At 37.9% G+C, this 18886-nt stretch overlaps 1 protein-coding gene across 1 annotated transcript in view; it reads left to right on the top strand.

Annotated features, from left to right (window-relative positions):
* Positions 1-18886, top strand: part of Rad9b (RAD9 checkpoint clamp component B) — a 39607-nt gene that overhangs the window by 2126 nt on the left and 18595 nt on the right. The window contains 5 exon segments of the mRNA XM_087198677.1: positions 859-929; positions 1745-1894; positions 2218-2332; positions 12298-12397; positions 17266-17369. Of these exon segments, the coding sequence (XP_087054803.1) occupies positions 859-929; positions 1745-1894; positions 2218-2332; positions 12298-12397; positions 17266-17369 (540 nt within the window).

Here is an 18886-nt window from a genome sequence, read left to right as displayed (position 1 = left end):
TTTTTTTTTTTTTTTGGAGACGGTCTCCCTTTGTAGTTCAGGCTGGCGCTGAACTCATTATGTAGCCCAGGCTAGCCTTGAACTCTCTGCAAACCTCCTGCCTCTGCTGGGATTACAGGCGTGCACCACCACGCCCTGCCCTGTATTTCTTAAAGCAATGTAGCATTAGTCTGTAAAATGCTGTATGGATCAGTTTAACAGTTTGTCTCTTATATGTAATCAATAGAAGAATGTCTCCCTAGATAATTGTACTAAAACTAAAAGCCAAACAGCATATTAATTGACAAGAAATTATTCTGATATATGCAGGGAAAGGGATTTGAAAGTATTATTTCCAGATCTGTTGCACTGAATAAATTTGACCAAATATAAGTTCAACATATTGGGATGAGTTCCTCTCATGCCTTCACTTTGATTTACATTTGTTGTAATAAATCTTGACACGAAACAGAACTTGAAATCATTGTGTTAACCTGAACATATTGTAAGCCAAAAGAGAGGGTGACTACAAGTACACACAGCCCATGCATCAGAGGGAATGGTAGAATCAGGCTGAACTGTGTGTTGCAAAATAGACCAGAAAGTTTCGGTAGAATGTTTGCCAACAATTTCCAAATATCAGTACCACGTTGATAAGTAGTATCTACAATACCAGAAGCCCCTATTTTCTTATCCAGGAATTTGACCTACAGAGCAGGAATAAATTGTTCAACTGAAAAATTTGACCTGGTGGAACAAATTGTTCCGTAGATCCCACTGTTTTTGAATTTATATTGAGTCCTCTGCTTGCTGAAGTAGTCCTATGATATATTTTAGTGCTAAAAAGAATGTAAACAGCATCTTTCTTTTTCTCTGCAGTGTTTGGGAAAGCAATCCAAGCTCTATCAAGAGTGAGTGATGAGCTGTGGCTAGACCCATCGGAAAAAGGTGTAAGTAAGAATGTTAAGTAATAGACTGTGTATTCAGGCAAGCGAAGGTGTTTAAAGATCCCAGTCCAGATTGAATATTAACCAGGAAATTCCCAAATTACAGTTATCCCTTTCACTGTTCAACTTTATTTTACATATCTGAATGTACTTATAGCATAGTGAACTTGAAAATCATGCAGATAAACATAATTGACTTAAGCATGAAGTCACTAAGTGGTGGTCAAGAGAAATATTTTAGGGGGACAGTTTTGTTTTTGAAGGACTGGAGGTGTAGTTTAGTGGTAGAGTGTGTGCTTAGCAATCACAAGGCCCTGTTTCAATCCCCAACACCCTTTCCACCCCAAATTGAAATAATTTCTAACATTCAAAAATTGAGAGAGACCACGTAAAAATATGAATTTCCTGTTTTTCTTAAAATTCAAAAGACTTGACAATTTTGGGCTTGTATTCCCAAATGGAATTTAGTTGGTTCAATCTTAGAAATGTTTTTTTTTCCCACTACAAAGATGTGAACAACTAACTTGATGTAGCTTCCTTTATATTACCTTGTACCTCTTCATGCATTAAAGTTAAAAAATCCTTACAGGCACTTACATTTTTAAAGTGCAAGATTTTTAAGATTTATGTATGCAATGTAGATATGTACCCATATGCATGTATAGATATATGCAAATTTAATATACATTGTATAGTATAATGCATGGTCTTATTTGAACATATTTAACTATAACATTAAATATATTAGAATTTTAAAAAATTAAACTATCACTTAAAGAAAGTTGGCTTTGGCCTAAACAGCTATTTTATTTTTCAAGCTTGCTCTAAGATCTTTAAATTCTTCTTCGTCGGCATGTGGATATGTCCTGTTCTCGTCAGTGTTTTTTGAACATTATCAATGGTCAGCCTCAAAAGAAATGAATGACGATGGCAGATCGTTGTATTTAAATTGCAAATTGGGAATGAAGGTAAATATAAGTGGCCTTGGTTCTCTGTTTTATGGGAGAAATATTTGTTATATAAGATATAACATATTCTATACTTAGCAGTTTAAATGGCATGCAGGACAAATATATTTAGTGATGAAAACATGTACTTCTGTTTTGTTAGTTTTTTAAAAAAATGAACCAAACAACTATATGAAGTATGTTCTTGGGCCAGGGATTTGGCTCAGTGGTGCTGATCCTGCTTGGCAAGTGCAAGGTCCTGAGTTCAATTCTCAGTACTGAAAAGAACAAAGACTGAAAAAATCAAGTATGTTCTTAATATGTATAATATAATTGTGTTGCAGTCAATTCTACCCATCTTTAGATGTGTAAATTCATTCGAAAGATATGTAGAGAAGTGCAAAATATTCACCACATCTGACAAGTGCAAAGTTGTTATTCAGTTCTTCTGCAGACATGGTAGGTATAATTTAAGTGGTTTAAAATATTGTTTTTTCTTTTTAATATTTTTCCTGTTTAGAATATTCAAACTCCCTATCAATATTTTGCATAGCATTATTGTTTAGGCATTGTGTAGTTATTTGGTAAAGCAGTTGTAGTATCTTACCTGTCTCTGTAGAAGGATTTGAAAATGATTGGTATTGAAGATTTTCTTTTATGACTTGCCTATAGCCCAAGCTTTGCCTGCTACAAGCCAATGTTTTAAATGTCCATTTGAATTTCAATTGGCTATTCTAAAGTGAACTGGTTGCTTGATATTTTGTAAGAGCGCTTTGTATGTGTTGGCTTCACTACAAATGTCCATAGGTAAAAACAGAAAGTAAAAATGCCTGCTGGTATTGATAGTTGCCTAGAAGGCAGATCTTGTCAAATCTGGGATTGAGAGAAGCATGGTGACAGACCCCAGTCACAGAACTGGCAAGACACAGCCTGGTTTTGAATCCAGGCCCCACAAGAGAGGGTGCCAAAGACTGCATTCATTCTCTCTGCTACCCCAAGCTGTCAGACAGATTTCCTGACTCCTAGCCTTGCAAACTAGATCTTATAGCGTTGTGCTTGCAGGACTTTTACATTTTTTAAAGTCCATAGCGTGATTCAGAGCATGGGCTCTGAGGCCACCAAGTTTAGGGTGAAATCGAGTTCTACCCCATCCTAGTGAGATGTTGGGCACATTATATCTATGCTGCCCTTTCCCAGGATGGAAAACAAACATAATGTTAGTATCAGTCTGTTAGGACTTTTCTAAGGAATCAGTGAGTTGTTATTGTATTTAGAAGATTGCCTGCACATTCTGTAAGTATGGCCTAGTTGTCTGTACTATGACTGTGGCTATTTTCTTTGAAGTTAACAGGTGGAATTTTATGCTTTCAAAAATCTCGTATTTGGGCTGGGGATTTAGCTCAGTGATTCCGCCACCTGCCTCGCAAGCACAAGGTCCCAAGTTTGATCCCCAGTACCAAAAAAAAAAAAAAAGCTCATATTTAGCTAGGTGTGATGACACACTCCTGTTCGATCCCCAGTACCCAGAAAAAAAAAAAAAGCTCATATTTAGCCAGCTGTGATGACACACTCCTGTAATTCCAGCACTCTGGGAGGCTGAGGCAGGAGAACCACAAGTTTGAATCCAGCTTAAGAGAATTTACTAAGACTGTGTCAAAAAATAAAAAAGGACTGTGGATATAGCTCAATGCAAAGATCTTAGATTCAATCTTCAATACTTGTAATATTGATCCAAATCTTTCTTGTAGTTAAATGGTCTTATGGACGGTTAACTTTTTATAATTTGTATTTCTTAATTTTATCTTACATTTATCTAAATATATTTTTATTTCTTTTTTTAAAAACTTTTTGATACAGGGATCAATCTTGGGTCCTTGCGCTTACACAGCAGGCAGCAAAACCACTGAGCTAAATCCCCGGCCCTATATTTTTACTTCTGTTTACCTTATAATCCTTATTTTTTATAAATGGTTTTTGTTTTTTGGGGTTTTTTTTTTTTTTTTTTTGGTACCGGGGATAGAACTTGGGTTCTTGCACTTGCGGGGCAGGCAGCGGAACCACTGAGCTAAATCCCCTGCATATAATCCATATTTTTTCTTAGAAATAATCAATGATTTAGCATCATTTTTCTCATTCCTTGAACATTAGTTCATATATTAGGAGAATCCTGCAAAGACCACGATGATAAGCACAGAAAGCCTTCAGATCACATGTATGTGGTGCCTGACACACAGGTGTACTCACTATAACTGCTGGTACTATAGTTATGTTCTTTCCTTATCTCCATCTGGGCTTTTAGTAACCAGGTGCTCAGTTTCTGAAATATCTCTCCACTGGTTTATTTGTTAATGTCAAGTAAATATTTATGATTGGTTAATTTGTAGCAGTTTTTGTAGGATGGCCATATGAATTTGGATGCTTTAGGTTACAAGTAGTAGAAGAAAAAAAACTTTAAAAGCCAGAAAATGATTCAAACTGGCTTCAACAATAAAGAGGAATATTGGCTCACGTAAACAAAGTTTGAAATTAAGTCATAGGCATGTTTCAACCAGGCTGCAGCTGCTGCTTATTTTTAAAAACTTTCTTGGCCCACCTAACAAAAGAAATCAAAGACCTCTTCTCTGAAAACTATAGCACCCTGAAAAGAGAGATTGAAGATGATATCAGAAAATGGAAAGACATCCCCTGCTCCTGGGTAGGAAGAATCAGCATAGTGAAAATGGCCATACTTCCAAACTGCTATATAGATTCAGTGCAATCCCAATTGAAATCCCAGCAGCATATTTTATGGACCTTGAGAAAACAATCCAAAAATTCATTTGGAACAAGAAGAGACCCAGAATAGCAAAAGCAATTCTAGGTAACAGAGACATGGCAGGTGGTATCACAATCCCCAACTTGAAACTATACTACAAAGCTACTGTGATTAAAAACACCATGGTACTGGCAAAGAAACAGACCTGAGGACCGATCGAACAGATTAGAAGGTGCAGAAAAAACTCCAGACACACTCAGCCATCTCATCTTCAGTAAAGGAGCCAAACACCCTCACTGGAGGAAAGATACCCTCTTTAATAAATGGCACTGGAAAAATTGGGTTTCAACTTGTCAAAGATTAAAACTAGACTTATATCTCTCACTGTGCACTAAACTAAAATCGAAATGGATTAAAGATCTAAATATTAAAATAGAAACGCTGAATCGGCTGGAACAGAGGTTAGGTAGAACTCTTGAAGACATTGGTGGAGGAAAAGATTTTATGAACAGAACCTCAGTTGCCCATGAACTAGCGCAAACAATCAACAAGTGGGATCTCTTATTAAAAAGCTTCTGCACAGCAAGAGAAACCACTAGCAGTGTGAAGAGAGAACCCACAATGTGGGAAAAAATTTTCACCTGGTGCTCCTCAGACAAAGGTCTACTATCTAGAATCTATAAAGAACTAAAAAAATCAGACCTCCCAAATTTAAAGACCCAGTCCAAAAATGGGCATCTGAAATGAACAGACATTTCTCAAACAAAGAAGTAGAAATAGCAAATAAACATATGAAAAAATGTTCAACATCACTGGTCATTTGAGAGATGAAAATGAAAACAACGCTGAGATTCCACCTCCAGAAAGAATGGCTGCTGTCATGAAATCAACCAATAGCAAATGTTCGCAGAGCTGTGGGGAAAGAGGAACCCTGCACCACTGCTGATGGGAGTGTAGACTGGTGCAACCACTGTGGAAATCAGTATGGAGATACCTCAAAGAACTAGGACTGGAAGTCCCATTTGACCCAGCTATTCCCCTGCTGGGTATCTTCCCCAAAGAATTAAAAGGATCATACCACAGTGATGTATGTGCACCCATGTTCATAGCAGCACAGTTTGTAATAGCCAAAACTTGGAAGCAGCCCAAGTGTCCATCAACTGGAGACTGGATAAAGAAAATTTTTTTAATATAAAATGGAGTACTACTCAGCCATAAAAAATGAGAAATTAGAGACATTTATAGCTAAGTGGATGTACATTGAGGCGATACTCTTAAGTGAAATAAACAGGACACACGTGTAAATACCAAATAGTTTCTCTAGTATGAGAAACTGAAAGTGTAAATAAGGACTAAAAGGTATAATAGATACTGTGAAATAGGAAGAAAAGGGGCAGAGGGGAAGGGGAAGTGGGAGAGATAGGGGAAAGAAAAGAAGGGAATGGAATTAATATGAGAAAATGAAAAAAATGGAAACAGTCTCTGTAAATAGGGAGGGATGGAGGGATTGAAGGGAGAGCAGGGGAAGGGGGAAAAATAAGAACCAAGAGTGATTATGTAAAGGTGCAAATTTCCAATGATGAATGTCATTATATTGTATACCTAAAATGTACCAATAAAATAATATTTTTTTAAAAAAACCTTTCTTGGCCCTACTGTCATCTGTGTGTTTTATCCCGAAGCTTATTGGGTGATTTGCACCAGCAGTGCAGGCTACACACTTCCTGTTTCCTGCCTTGTGTATCCATTGAACAGAAGGGCTTGGCTTCACTCTGGTAAGATCCATCTGAATGAACCCTGGTGGCAAGAGGAATTTCGTTCTCAAACTGCCTTGTCCTGTCACCATATCTGGGCCACATTCTGCTGCAGCAAGGAGTGGTCAGAGTGCACCAGCTGGTTTATGCCAGAGAGGCCCTGGGTCAGTCCCACCTGAACCTTATGGCTGCTACACACTTGGGAAAGGATACTCAGGAAAGAAGAGGAGGTAGGGCATGGAGGCTGCTACTCTAATTGGGTTAAGTAGTTCTACTTGCCAAAAGTGCATGTGTTTACAGCAGATTACGCTTGCGACTTTACATTAATAATCTGGTGGAGTAGTAATATTGTTCAAGTTTAGTTGAGAAAAGTCACCTGAGCAAAGATATCCAATTAGCTGCTAGAAATAAAGATTTGGAATTTGGGAAGAGATTAAGGGTAGTGAAGTAAATTTAGCTGTCTTCATTGGTAGAAATCCTTTGCCACGCCCAGCATGATGGTGCCTGCCTATAATCCCAGCCCTCGGGAGGCTGAGGCAGGAGAATTGCCATTGTTCAAGGCCAGCCTAGCCTACATAGTGAATTTCCTTTCCTGTCCTTCTCCCTCTCTTCCTGTTTCAGAGAAAAAGAAAGAAAGAAAACTGTCACCAAAACGTGAGCTACCAAGAAGAACTATCCTCTCTGGATCTAACCATAATCATCATCTAAATCAGTGATTTCTTAGATTAACATCTGTTAATAGAAAAAAGAATGATTTCTGTCATTTATATAATTAAGAGCAAGATTCATCTGAAATATATTATTCATGTATTAATAGTTCCACTAAACCTCCACATTTCCTTTCACACTGGTCTGAGTCTCTAAAAATAAATCAGTAACTGGGCACGGTGGCACACACCTGTAATTCCAGCTACTCAGGAGGCTGAGGAAGGAGGATTGCAAATTCAAGTGTAACCTGGGCAGCTTAGCAAGTTTCTCTCAAAATAAAATTTCAGAAACGGCTGGCTGGGGTTGTAACTCTGTCCAAAGACCATGAGTTCAATCCCCAGGACTGCAGAAAAAAAACAATAAAAAAGAATGAGTCAGTGGGCTGTCCCTAGAGGATATTATATACAGACAACCTGCTCATAAGTAATAAGTTCTGTCCTGGCTCAAGGAGACAGGTGCCCAGGAGTGAGGGGTTTCTGAAGGAGGGTGCATTTCGTTAAAATAAAACTCTGATTCATGCCTGTATTTTAATGAGGTGAAGAGGAGAGGGCTAGACCCAAGGTCTTAAGTTTTTGTCACAAGGCACTCTACACGTGTGCCAGTCACTTGTCAGATTTTAGAACATTTTAACTCCTTCAGATTCCTGCCCTATCTCTGAGGAATCACGTGGTCAAAAAACATACGCAGCCATTCCCTCAAAGTTGGAGTGATTCCAGAAGTCAGAGTCTTACCCGACTCCTCAAAGCCGACAGAATGAGAGGCCGGTTGAACTGGCTACAGCACGGTGCTAAAAGGACAGAAGGGTGGTAATGACCTCTCAAATGCCACACCTCATGAATGTGATATCCCTACAGTAGTGGTTGTTCCTTAGCTATACTGCTTCAGGCTCCAAGAGTTCTCTGGACCCACCGAGCGAAGTTCCAGAAATGGCAAGCAGAATTCCACCACAGCAGCAGATATCCTGAGGGCAGGAGCAGGTGGTACGAAGCCCCAGTCTTCAGCATCCTCCATGGACTGCAGGGCTCCAGCTCCTCTTACTGTTCTGTGAGTCTGGTTGGAAGGGGCTTGTGTCAGAATTTAAGTCATCTATATTACAAAGTGTTCTTTTCACTTAAGCTAATATTTATTCTTTTTTTCTAGAGATGGAGTCTTTTTCTGTTACCCATGCTGGTCCCAAACTCCTAGTCTCAGATGATTCTCCTGAGTAGCTGGGACTATAGGTGTGCACCACCATGGCTGGCTCTGGCTTATTCAATTTTTTAAATAATAAGACTTTTCTTCTTTTCCTTTTGTCCCTCCCTACCTCTGTCTCTCCTGTCTCACCTTCCTTTCTTTTCATCTTTCTTTTTGCATTACCCAGGACCTTACACACACTAGGCAAGTGCTCTACCACTGAGTTACACCCTCAGGCCTTTTTATTTTATTTTGAGATGGGCTCTTGGTAAGTTTTCAAGCTGCTTCAAACTTGTGATCCTCCTGTTTCGAACTTCAGAATAGCTGGGATTACGGGTCTGTGCCATATTCCCTGGCTAATAGACTTTCTTGATGAAAGAAATAAATTCTGGTAAAAACACTTTATCTTTTTACAGTAATGAGTACCTTGTATAGCAGGAGATAAAGTTAACAAGTGACCAAGGGAAAAAACAAGACTTAAAAAATCGTATGGCATTTACATCCTATCAAGGAAAACTATTATTGAACCAGGAGAACAAGAAAAACGACAATGATGAAGTACATTGGGCCACATTCCTTTAAAAATGGTACAGTGCATGGTACTTGGGCAAGCTGGATAGTGGTGTCACGTAAGACATTCTAAGAGGACGGAATAGTGCGATCAACGGTAGAGGTTGAGAGTGTTTAGTGTGTGTTCATAAGGAAAAGGGAAAGCGAGGAAGTAGCAAGAAACAAAAAGACATTTCTCAGCTTTTACATCTTCAACAACACTAATACAGTATTCACTTGATTCAAATATTTGTTACGTAGGCACGAAGGAGCTTACATATGTATAGGCTCTTTCTAAAGAATTCTGGAAACACCAGTAACAGTAGTTGCTCTCATAGAGGGTTCTAGGGTGGCAGGGGTCAAGGTGGAGAGTGACTAACTTTTCATTGTCTATGTTTAGATAGCTTTTGCTTTTTTTTTTCTTTTTTTGGTACTGGGGATTGAACTTGGGTCCTTGCGCTTTCAAGGCAGGCCGCGGAACCACTGAGCTAAATCCCCGGCCCTAGGTTTTGCTTTTTATCACGTGCACAGCGGGCAGTGATTTGTATGTCTTGCTCCTGGGCGGCTCTGATTGGAATTAACTGTCTCATCTGGTGGCTTGGATTACATGCGTGACTGTCCCATCAGGTGGCTTGTGCCACATCTCAGAGCCTCTCTGATTACAGTAATGTAAAGAAAGGCATTGATGTAGCAGAGCAGATATCATATACAGTTCCTTATGGAAAACATAAAATGGTACAAAAATCGCAGTACAGCTAATTTGTGGTACAGAAGTTGTAAATGCATATTATATACACCAGCAATAGGGTACTTGTAAGGTTTCAATGTTAAAATTTAGAGAATTAATTATTGATAAGCTACTAACCTATGAACAAATGTCATAGGCACAAATTATTTGGAAAAAAATGTTCACTTTATAAACACTTATTTAAGATCAGCAAGAAACACATGCAAGCCATGTAGAGAATGTTATCAAAAATTATCTGAAAGGGCTGGGGATTTAGCTCAGTGGTTCCGCCGCCTGCCATGCAAACGCAAGGACCAAGTTTGATCCCCAGTACCAAAAAAACCAAACAAACAAAAAAACAAACAAAAAATTATCTGAAAAAGTGGGTCTGCTGTGGCCACGAAAAATGCCAAATGTGTTATGATGTTTTGTGCACTCTACACAAATCAGCTGCCTTTATGTATAAAATGTTTAAATAAATTTGTTGATTATTGGAATAATTTTAATTGGTATGAACAGTATTAATGTTTATATTTGGACAGTATTCCTATTCAAGCAGCTATATTTGATCCATTTATAGGCTTTATTAATTTTATTAGTAAAAAGACCAATAAAAGTGATTAGATCTGTTTGTACCACTCGTGGTACAAGCCACCCAATGAGATAGTCATGCATGCAGCATTGGTGGTTCAAGCCAGTAGAAACATGTTAAGCCATGAGCATCTGTTAACTATCTCCCATAAATATCTTAAAAATATATTTTAAGGGGCTAGGGATTTAGCTCAGTGGCGTCACACCTGCCTCTCAAGCACAAGGTCCTGAGTTTGACCCCCGGTACCAAAAAAATATATATGTATATGGACAAGATGGGTGAATTTTTAAGCTTCATGCCTTCCCTAAACAGAAGCCACAGTGATCCCTTTAAAACAGGTCAGATTATGTCATTGCAGTGCTCAAACTCTCAAATAGTTCCCCATTTTACCCGGGAATGTATACAGTGGTGGTGAACCTATGGCACCCATGCTGTAGTGGGTTGTTTGTTATCATTGAAAGCTCTAAAAGGTTTGCCATCACTATATAAGGTTGTGGAGGTTTCAGAAGCCCTGGCATACTTCCTCCTTGGGATATGTCTCACTCCATGGTCTATTAGTTTGCCCATTTATTTTCTTAGTATTGGTCTCCTTTCGCTAGAATGTAACCTCTGCAAGGACAGAGATTTTTATCCCATTTGTGCTCTGCTAGAACAAGTTTCACCTCTTAAAATCAGTACTATGTGGTCAATTACCAAAAAAAGTTCCCAGATTGTTTCTAATCCCTCCTTTCAAAATCTGGAGTCTGTTTCCCCACTTTGAATCTCAGCTGATCACAGATCTGCTTTGATACCAAGAGAATGCACTAGAAGTGATATTGTGTGAGTTCCAAGCCAGGGCTTCAAGAGACCTAGTAGCTTCCACGACAGCCCTAAGAACCTTCTCACCAGCAGGAGAACAAGCACGGTATGGCCTCCTGGAGGATCCAAGACCATATGGTGAGAGGCCTCATTGATCCCAGCCATCCCAACCATTGGCTGAAGCCCCAGACAGGAAATGAAATCCCTAGATGATCCAACTACAGCTGAGCCCAGCCTAGGCCAGAAGAGCCACTCAGCTAAATCATGACACTAACAAGTGTTTGTTATTTTAAGACACTAAGTTTTGGGGTGATTTGTATATGTGCTGCCGAAGCGAGCACAATTTTGGGGTGATTTGTTAGCCAAAGCTAACTAATACAGTCGGATACACAGAGGTGCTCATTAAATAATATAATACATTAAGTTGATAAGTACAGTATTATTGTTGTTACTAATTCAGTAAAACAGAACAATCACAAAAACACAAAACACATAATTTGAGAAATACTTCTAGTGGGACATAGTGGTTCATACTACAGGATTATTTTATTAATATACAAACAGATCCAGATTCTAGTTGTGCTTGTTAAAACAGTATAGCTTTCAATGTCACTTAATCTCACTGAGCTGTGGTTTCCTCTTCTAAGATTAAGTCCCTACCCCATAGGAATATTGTTAGGATCAGGGAAATGTATGCAAAATGTGTCCTGCAGGTCCTGGCACATAGGCCTTACTCATTATGGGCTCAAAACCCCTAATCTGAAAATAAGAAATATGAAAAGATCCAAGATCTAAAATCTGATTTTCAGATTAGAGATACTCAACAGGTAAGCTCTATGCAAATATTCTAAAATCTGAACATCTCCCAGTTCTGAGACACTTCTGGTCCCAAGCACTTGGGATAAAGGATGCTCAACCTGTGTCATTACCTCCCCCTCCTCTATAGGGAAATCCATTAATAGGACAGATGGGGAGGCCTAACTGCCAAAAGTTCTGAGTAAGAGGTGCTAAAAGAGAATCCTAGAGATGTGCTCAGGAGTGGAGAGTCCCTGTCTTACAAAGGATTTGAGAAACCGCTTGTCTTTTCAAGGAATTCGGACATTCCACTGCCTGTTGGTCACGGAGCGACATGTTGCTTGGTGTCCACTAGGGAGCGATAACACATTTCCCTAAGGAATAGTGCAGCTCGAGACTAGATAATCCTTCCAGATAGTAAATGTTACTGTATTTTAAATTTTTTTTATTTTTAATTTTTTGGTGTGTAAGTTTATTATTTTAATTTGGCTGTGAATCTTAAACATTTTAAAAATCTGTTCATTTTGCCCTTAAAATTAATACCTTTATTTTAATGTCTTTATTCTTTTTAAGGTATTAAAAAAACTCATAATGTGTGTTTCCAAGAAAGTTCGCCTTTGCAAGTTAATTTTGAAAAGAAAATGTGTTGTAATACTCTAATGATTCAACCAAGGTAATGAGTACTTTGTTGTTTATTTTTCATTTTCTGGATATGAAAGGGTCTCAGGGTGAAAACAGTGATGAAAATCTTTTCAGTTACAGTTTTTTTTCCTGTTTAAAACTAAAACTTGATTTAGAGAAAGTCACCTTACAAGGTCAAGAAGAAACCTTGAGAAAGGTAATAGTAGATAGCATCTGCCTAATGGTAGCAGTAATAGTTTGGTGGTCAAGAAAATTCTAAAAATATTCCATCGATGACTTTCTATAGTAAACTGTATCAAAAGAGAAGAATATATGATCTTATAATGCTTTACATTTATATGGTACTTATCTGAATCTTAGAACACACAGCCAGAGGAAATTTTAACAGCTTGCTAAATTGCCAGGCTGGCCTTGAACTTATGATCCTCCTGCCTCAGTCTCCTGAGTAGCTAGGATTACAGGTGTGCTGCACTGTGCTTGGCTAATTTTAACATTTTTGATGCAAACTGACTTTTATCCCTAATTATTTAAGTGTTTTCTTTAGATAATGAGTGAGACATATTTGTCAGTGAAAGTGTGCCCAATTTTTTAGTTCAGCCGTAGCCCTAAACATTAATTAGCATTACTTTCTGAGCCAAATTATATTTTTGTGTTGTTTTTTAAAATGAAAAAAGTCAGAATCTCAGTAGCACAGGAAATAGTTTTGAGAATCAATGAATGGGACCATATTAAATTAGAAAGCTTCTGCACAGTAAAAAACAAACAAACAAAAAACAACTAACAGTGAAAAGACAGCATACAGAATGGAAAGAAATTTTTGCCAGCTATTCCTCAGACAGAGAACTTATATCTAGAATGTATAAAGAACTAAAAAAATGTAGACCCCTAAATAAAAGACTCAATCAAAAAAATGATTAAGCAAAATGAATAGATACTTCACAGAAGTACAATAAATACATGAAGAAATGCTCACCATTGCTGGCCATTAAAAAAAAATCCAAATTAGAACAACAGAGATTCCATCTTAACCCAGAAAGAATGGGCATCATCAAGAAATCAGGTAAAAACAAACTAGGCTGCAGGGGGAAAAGGACACTTCTACACTGTTAGTGGCAATATAAACTAGTACAACCACTCTGGAAGTCAGTATGGAGAGTCCTCAAAAAACTAAAACTAGAGATTCCATTTGATCCAGCTATTCCCCTTCTAGGTATCTTTCCAAAAGAGCTAAAGACATCAGGACTGGGGATTTAGCTCAGTGGTTCCACCACCTGCCTCGCAAGTACAAAGTCCTGGGCTCAATCCCCAATACCAAAAAAAAAAAAAAAAAAAAGAGTTAAAAACATCATATTACAGTGATATATACATGACCGTGTTTATAGCAGTACAATTCATAATAGCTAAATCTTAGAAGCGGCCCATATGTCCATCAGATAAATGGATAAGGAAAATGTGGTATTTACACACAATGGATTACTACTCTGCCATAAAGTAGGTTAAACATGAGTCATTTGTAGAAAAATGGATGCACCTTGAGACCAAATATTAAGTGAAATAAGACACACAAGCTTAAATATCACATGGTTTCTTTAATATGTGAAACTCAGAGTAAAAATAAAGAATAAAATAAAAGATAAGTAGAGAGATAGATCATTGTCACATGGGAAGGGAATCAAGAGATGAAGTGAGAGTGAGGGGAGAGAAAGAGGATGAAAAGAGGAATGAAGATATGTTCTGCACATGTGCCAACTCCACACAAAGAATGTAAATGTCATATAGTACACAAATGTACTAATAAGCTAAAATCAAATATAGAATAAAAAATTTAAAAAGCAATACCTAGTCCTTGCAATACATCCAATATATATAGAAGAGTGAAACAGATTAAGAATGGAAGTCTTTCTCTTCTACCACCCCTATATCGCACTTGGCAGGTAACCCCTGTTTTGTGATTCTCCCTTTGACTGTGAATCTCTTTATTTCTCTCATTATTATCATTTATTAGAATGACACTTACACATACTTTAAAAAAAAGAAAATGTCCTACTTTCCATATTGTTTGGAACTTGCCTTTTTTCCTTTTCAATAATGGGGATTGAACCCAAGGCCTTCACATTGAGCTACCTCCCCAGCCCATTTTTAGTTTTTCTTTTGAGATAAGGTCTTACTAAGTTGCTAAATTGCCCAGGCTGGGCTCGAACTTGTGATGCTCCTGCTTCAGTGTCCCAGAGTGCTCTGGCACAAAGAGAGAGAGAGAGAGAGAGAGAGAGTGTTGGGGATTGAATTCAGGCCTCTCACATGGTAGACAAGCACTCTAAAGTGAGCCAGATCCCCAACTGTTTGCTATCATGAACAATTCTGCTAGTAGTGCATAGGTTAGTGTATTAGCCACCTGCTGTTGCAGAACAAATTGCTTTAAAACATAGAGCCTTCAAACATCAGTTATTACTCTGTAGTAACAGGTGTGGCCTAGCTGGGTTTTTCTGGTTCAGGTTCTCATGAGGTGAAGTCATGGGTTCAAGCAGGAGTGCAGTCTCATGGGAAGGCTTAATTTAGGGCTTCACTTCCTAGCTTACTGATGTGGCTGTTGGGAGCCCAAGATCCATTTCTAAGCTCATACATGTGGTTTTTAGTAGGACTTAGGTCTATACCATGTGTGCCTGGCTCTTGGCTGCCTGAAGTCCTCACAAAGGGTAACTGATGGAAACCCCCTCACCTCTCCTCCCTCTCCTCTCTTCCTCTCTCTCTCTCTTTCTTTCTCTTTCTTTTTTGGTACCAGGGATCAAGCTTGGGACCCTGGCTCTGCTCTGCTCTTCTCTTCTCATCTTTTTTCTCTCTCTTTCTTTCTTTCTTTTTGTTATTGTTAGTACTAGGGATTAAACCAAGGGCCTCATGCCCGTTCAGTAAACAATCCAGTGTTGAGCTACATCCCCAGCCCTTTTTATTTTATTTTGAGATGGAATTAAATTGCCCGGTTTGGTCTTGAATTTGCAATACTCCTTCCTCAGCCTCCTGAATAGCTGGGATTAGCAGAATGCACCACCACACTTGAAAAAGCCATGGTCTTTTGATAATCTAATCTCAGAACTGATGTCTCATCAATTCTGCCACTTTTCTCTTTTTTAGATGTGTATCTCTAAGTCCAGCCCACAGTTAAGGAGAATACCAGGAGGTGAGGATCATTGAGGGCCATGTTACTGACTATGTAACTCAGAGTCCTAGAAATAGAATTTCGGGACCAAAGTCTTATGCAAATTTTAAATAGATAGTGAGGACTAAATTGCCATGTAAAATTTGTATAAATTTACATTCCCACTAAAAGTGTAGGAGAATTCTTCTAAGTAGAGGATATAATTAATCTTTAAAAATTCTCCCAATCTAATAGGTAAAAAATAGTGTTTGCAATATTCTTTATTGTTTTATTTTCTTTATTACCAGTAAAGTTTGAGAATATATTAACAATTTATAGTTTTCTAATGTTTTGAATTACATTCATGTTGTCATTCTTTTTTTTTTTTGGTACCGGGAATCGAACTCGGGTCTTTGTGCATCATTCTTTTTTGTATCAAGTTATTTGGCATCCTAGAGGTTGGAGGTATAGTTTTATGATACAGCATTTGGCTAGTATATGAAAGACCTTGGGTTCAATCTGCAGCACCATGGAAAAAAAATAAATGATTTGGCATCTTGTATAACACCTTCCCCTTAGCAATACACAAGTTCCTTTCTGAATTTGCTAGGTGTTCATGACATTTTGACATCAATAAACACTGTTAAGCTAATGTCTAGCATCATGTTAACACCAAGATTGCATTAATTCTAAAATTTCATTTTTATCTAGCAACACCTCAATTTCAAAACAATGACAGTACTTATAATGCAACTTTTTTTTTTTTTTTTGGTATGGGGGACCGAACTCCGGTCCTTGAGCTTGCGAGGCAGGCGGCGCAACCACTGAGCTAAATACCCAGCCCTATAATGCAATTTTTTTAAAAAAAACAAATAACTAAAAATGGGCAAAGGATTTTAATAGATATTTCCCCAAAGAAGATATACAAATTGTCAGTAAGCACATGGAAAGTTGCTCAACATCACTGGTCGTGAGGGAAATGCAAATCAAACAACTTCAAATCTATGAATTGTGTGTTATATGAGTTACACCTCACATAAAACTGTTTTTAAAGGAAGCCCAGCCAGGGGTGGTGGCACATGCCTGTGACACCAGCACTGAGGGAAGGGAGGGACTGAGGCAGGAGATTGGGCACGAGTTCAAGGCCAAGCTGGGCTACACAGTGAGTTCAAGGTCAAGCTCAACTACATAGATCCCATCAAAAAAGGAAAGAAAAAAAGAGGAACCCCAGGAATAAATGGCATTTGGGATGTCCAGAGAATCTTAAAAGTAATAGGTGATATATAGTCTAGGAAAGTAACAAAAGGAAAAGAAATATAGGCAGCAGACTCTCTGTAAACCTCTACCCCTCAAATGGGTCTCCAGCATAGTTCATCTCAGCCATATTTAAACAATTCGATTTTCCACTGTCTTCCTTTACAGTATCATCTTGGGCCAATTTAAAAAATATATATGGGACATGTATAAACTTAGAATTAAAGATAGATTTTTGATTCTGTTGTGTTGTTTAGACTGCAGCTTTCACATGTTTTACTGAGGTTGTATTTTGCTATTCTCTTGGCCTTCAAATGAAATTACAATTTAAAGATATACTAGAAATATAGCAGTTTGTATCTCAGAAGGAAGATAGGCCTTTTGGGTAAACTTTTCTAATCCCAGGCGAACTAGCCTGTTCATTTCCAGATTAAAGATTTGAAACCCTCTTAAGAAAGTTATGCCTTTCTATTTGTCTTTCAAATGTTGTCAAGACTTTTCATTATATTTTATAGATTGCTGGCTGAGGCAATGGTTCTTTTTTCATCAAATGAGGATGTTACTCTTGCTGTTTCTCCCCTGAATTTATGCCTCAAGAGTGCTCATGGGGAATTGGCGGGTAAGGATATCTGTTGTGGAGATTTGATGGAGTATGCTTCCAGCATGTCTTCATTACTAGCTACATAGTACATGTTAATAACATAATATTTATTCCTGTTTTAAAAACAGTAATGTGGGGGCTGGGGATTTAGCTCAGTGGTTTCACCACCTGTCTCGCAAGCAGCAAGGACCCGAGTTCAGTCCCAAAAAGAGTAACAAAACAGTAATGTATGGAAAGATAATAATTTTTTTATTATTATATTATCCAGTAAGAGATTCAAGAAATTTAACAGAACTAGTAATTAAAATATTTGGCTTTGAAATTCAGGTTATCTTAAAGTTAAGAGAATTTTTACTGAGAAAAGTATATTTTCATTTTAATTTTTAAGATCTGTTTCTCACTTACCATCCTTTCTGTTTTGCATAGGGAAAAACTAAGAGGCCAGCAATCTAATTGAGATGATCTTTGACTACACAGGAAGAAAAAGTAACTTTGAATTAGAATGTAAAATATTCCAGATGGCAAATACATAGGGTAAAAATGTGATACTCCTTAAGTCAGCTCTTTCAAGAGTTATGTAGTTGCAATAGAGTTTTTTCTTGTTTTTTTGAGACAGAGTCTTGCTATTTGTCCAGGTTGATCTCAAAACTCATAGGCTCCACCGGTCTCCCTGCTGGAACTACAGGTACACGCCACCATGCCCTACTTGGAACTGAGTTTCAATATCAGAAAAACTTGTTAGGAGCCCAATGTGGTGGGGCATGCCTGTAATCTCAGCACCCTGGGAAGCTGAGGCAGGAGGTTCTAAGTTCAAGCACAGTCTGCATGATTTAGCAACTTAGCAAGAGCCTGTCTCAAAAATATTTTAAAATTTAAATTTTTAAATTTTTAAAATATTTTTTAAATTTTTTTTATTTTAAAAATATTTAAAAAGGGCTGAGGACAGCTCAGTGCATATATCTTGAGTTTGATTCCCAGTGCCACAAAACAAAACAAACTTGGTCTTTTTGGTACAACAAGCTGTTTAAAACATTTTGCCTTTGGCTAATTTGTCTTTGGTGCTAGTAGTTAGCAGTAAAGAGAGGATGTAAAGGAATAGACTTTATGATTTTAAAGTGAAAAGCCAGTGGAATCAAGACTTACACTGGGTCAGGTGATTTCTGTAGTGTTTAGTATATGCCAAGATCTAGTTTAAATAATTTACGTTATGAATTACATTATGAATTACCTTATGAATTCACTTGATCTTTGTAACAACCCTGTGGTGTAGGTACCGTTGTTGACTTGTGAAGAAGCTGAAGCATGGAGAAACTGTGTGACCTGCCTGGTGTCACACAGTCCATAATAGGGTCTGAATACAGATAGCTGGGCTCCCAGGTGCAAGCTTCTAAAGCTGTGTTTTTATTGCTTTCCTCGAGTCTCATGCAGGGTTCTTTCTTGGCACGCAGCAGTGTATGATCTGGAAAATACATGCTCAGCTAGGGAAAGGGTCTGTTTTCTGTTTCATCATGTCACCTCTGAATAAAGATGTTCAT

This window comes from Heterocephalus glaber, unplaced genomic scaffold (genome assembly GCF_053883595.1).
Source record: "Heterocephalus glaber isolate CG9 unplaced genomic scaffold, H.glaber_assembly_v1.0 deba00001687, whole genome shotgun sequence".
NCBI classification, from domain to species: domain Eukaryota; kingdom Metazoa; phylum Chordata; class Mammalia; order Rodentia; family Bathyergidae; genus Heterocephalus; species Heterocephalus glaber.
The sequence above is the reverse complement of the archived record's forward strand: the minus strand, read 5'-3'. Positions and strand labels throughout refer to the sequence as shown.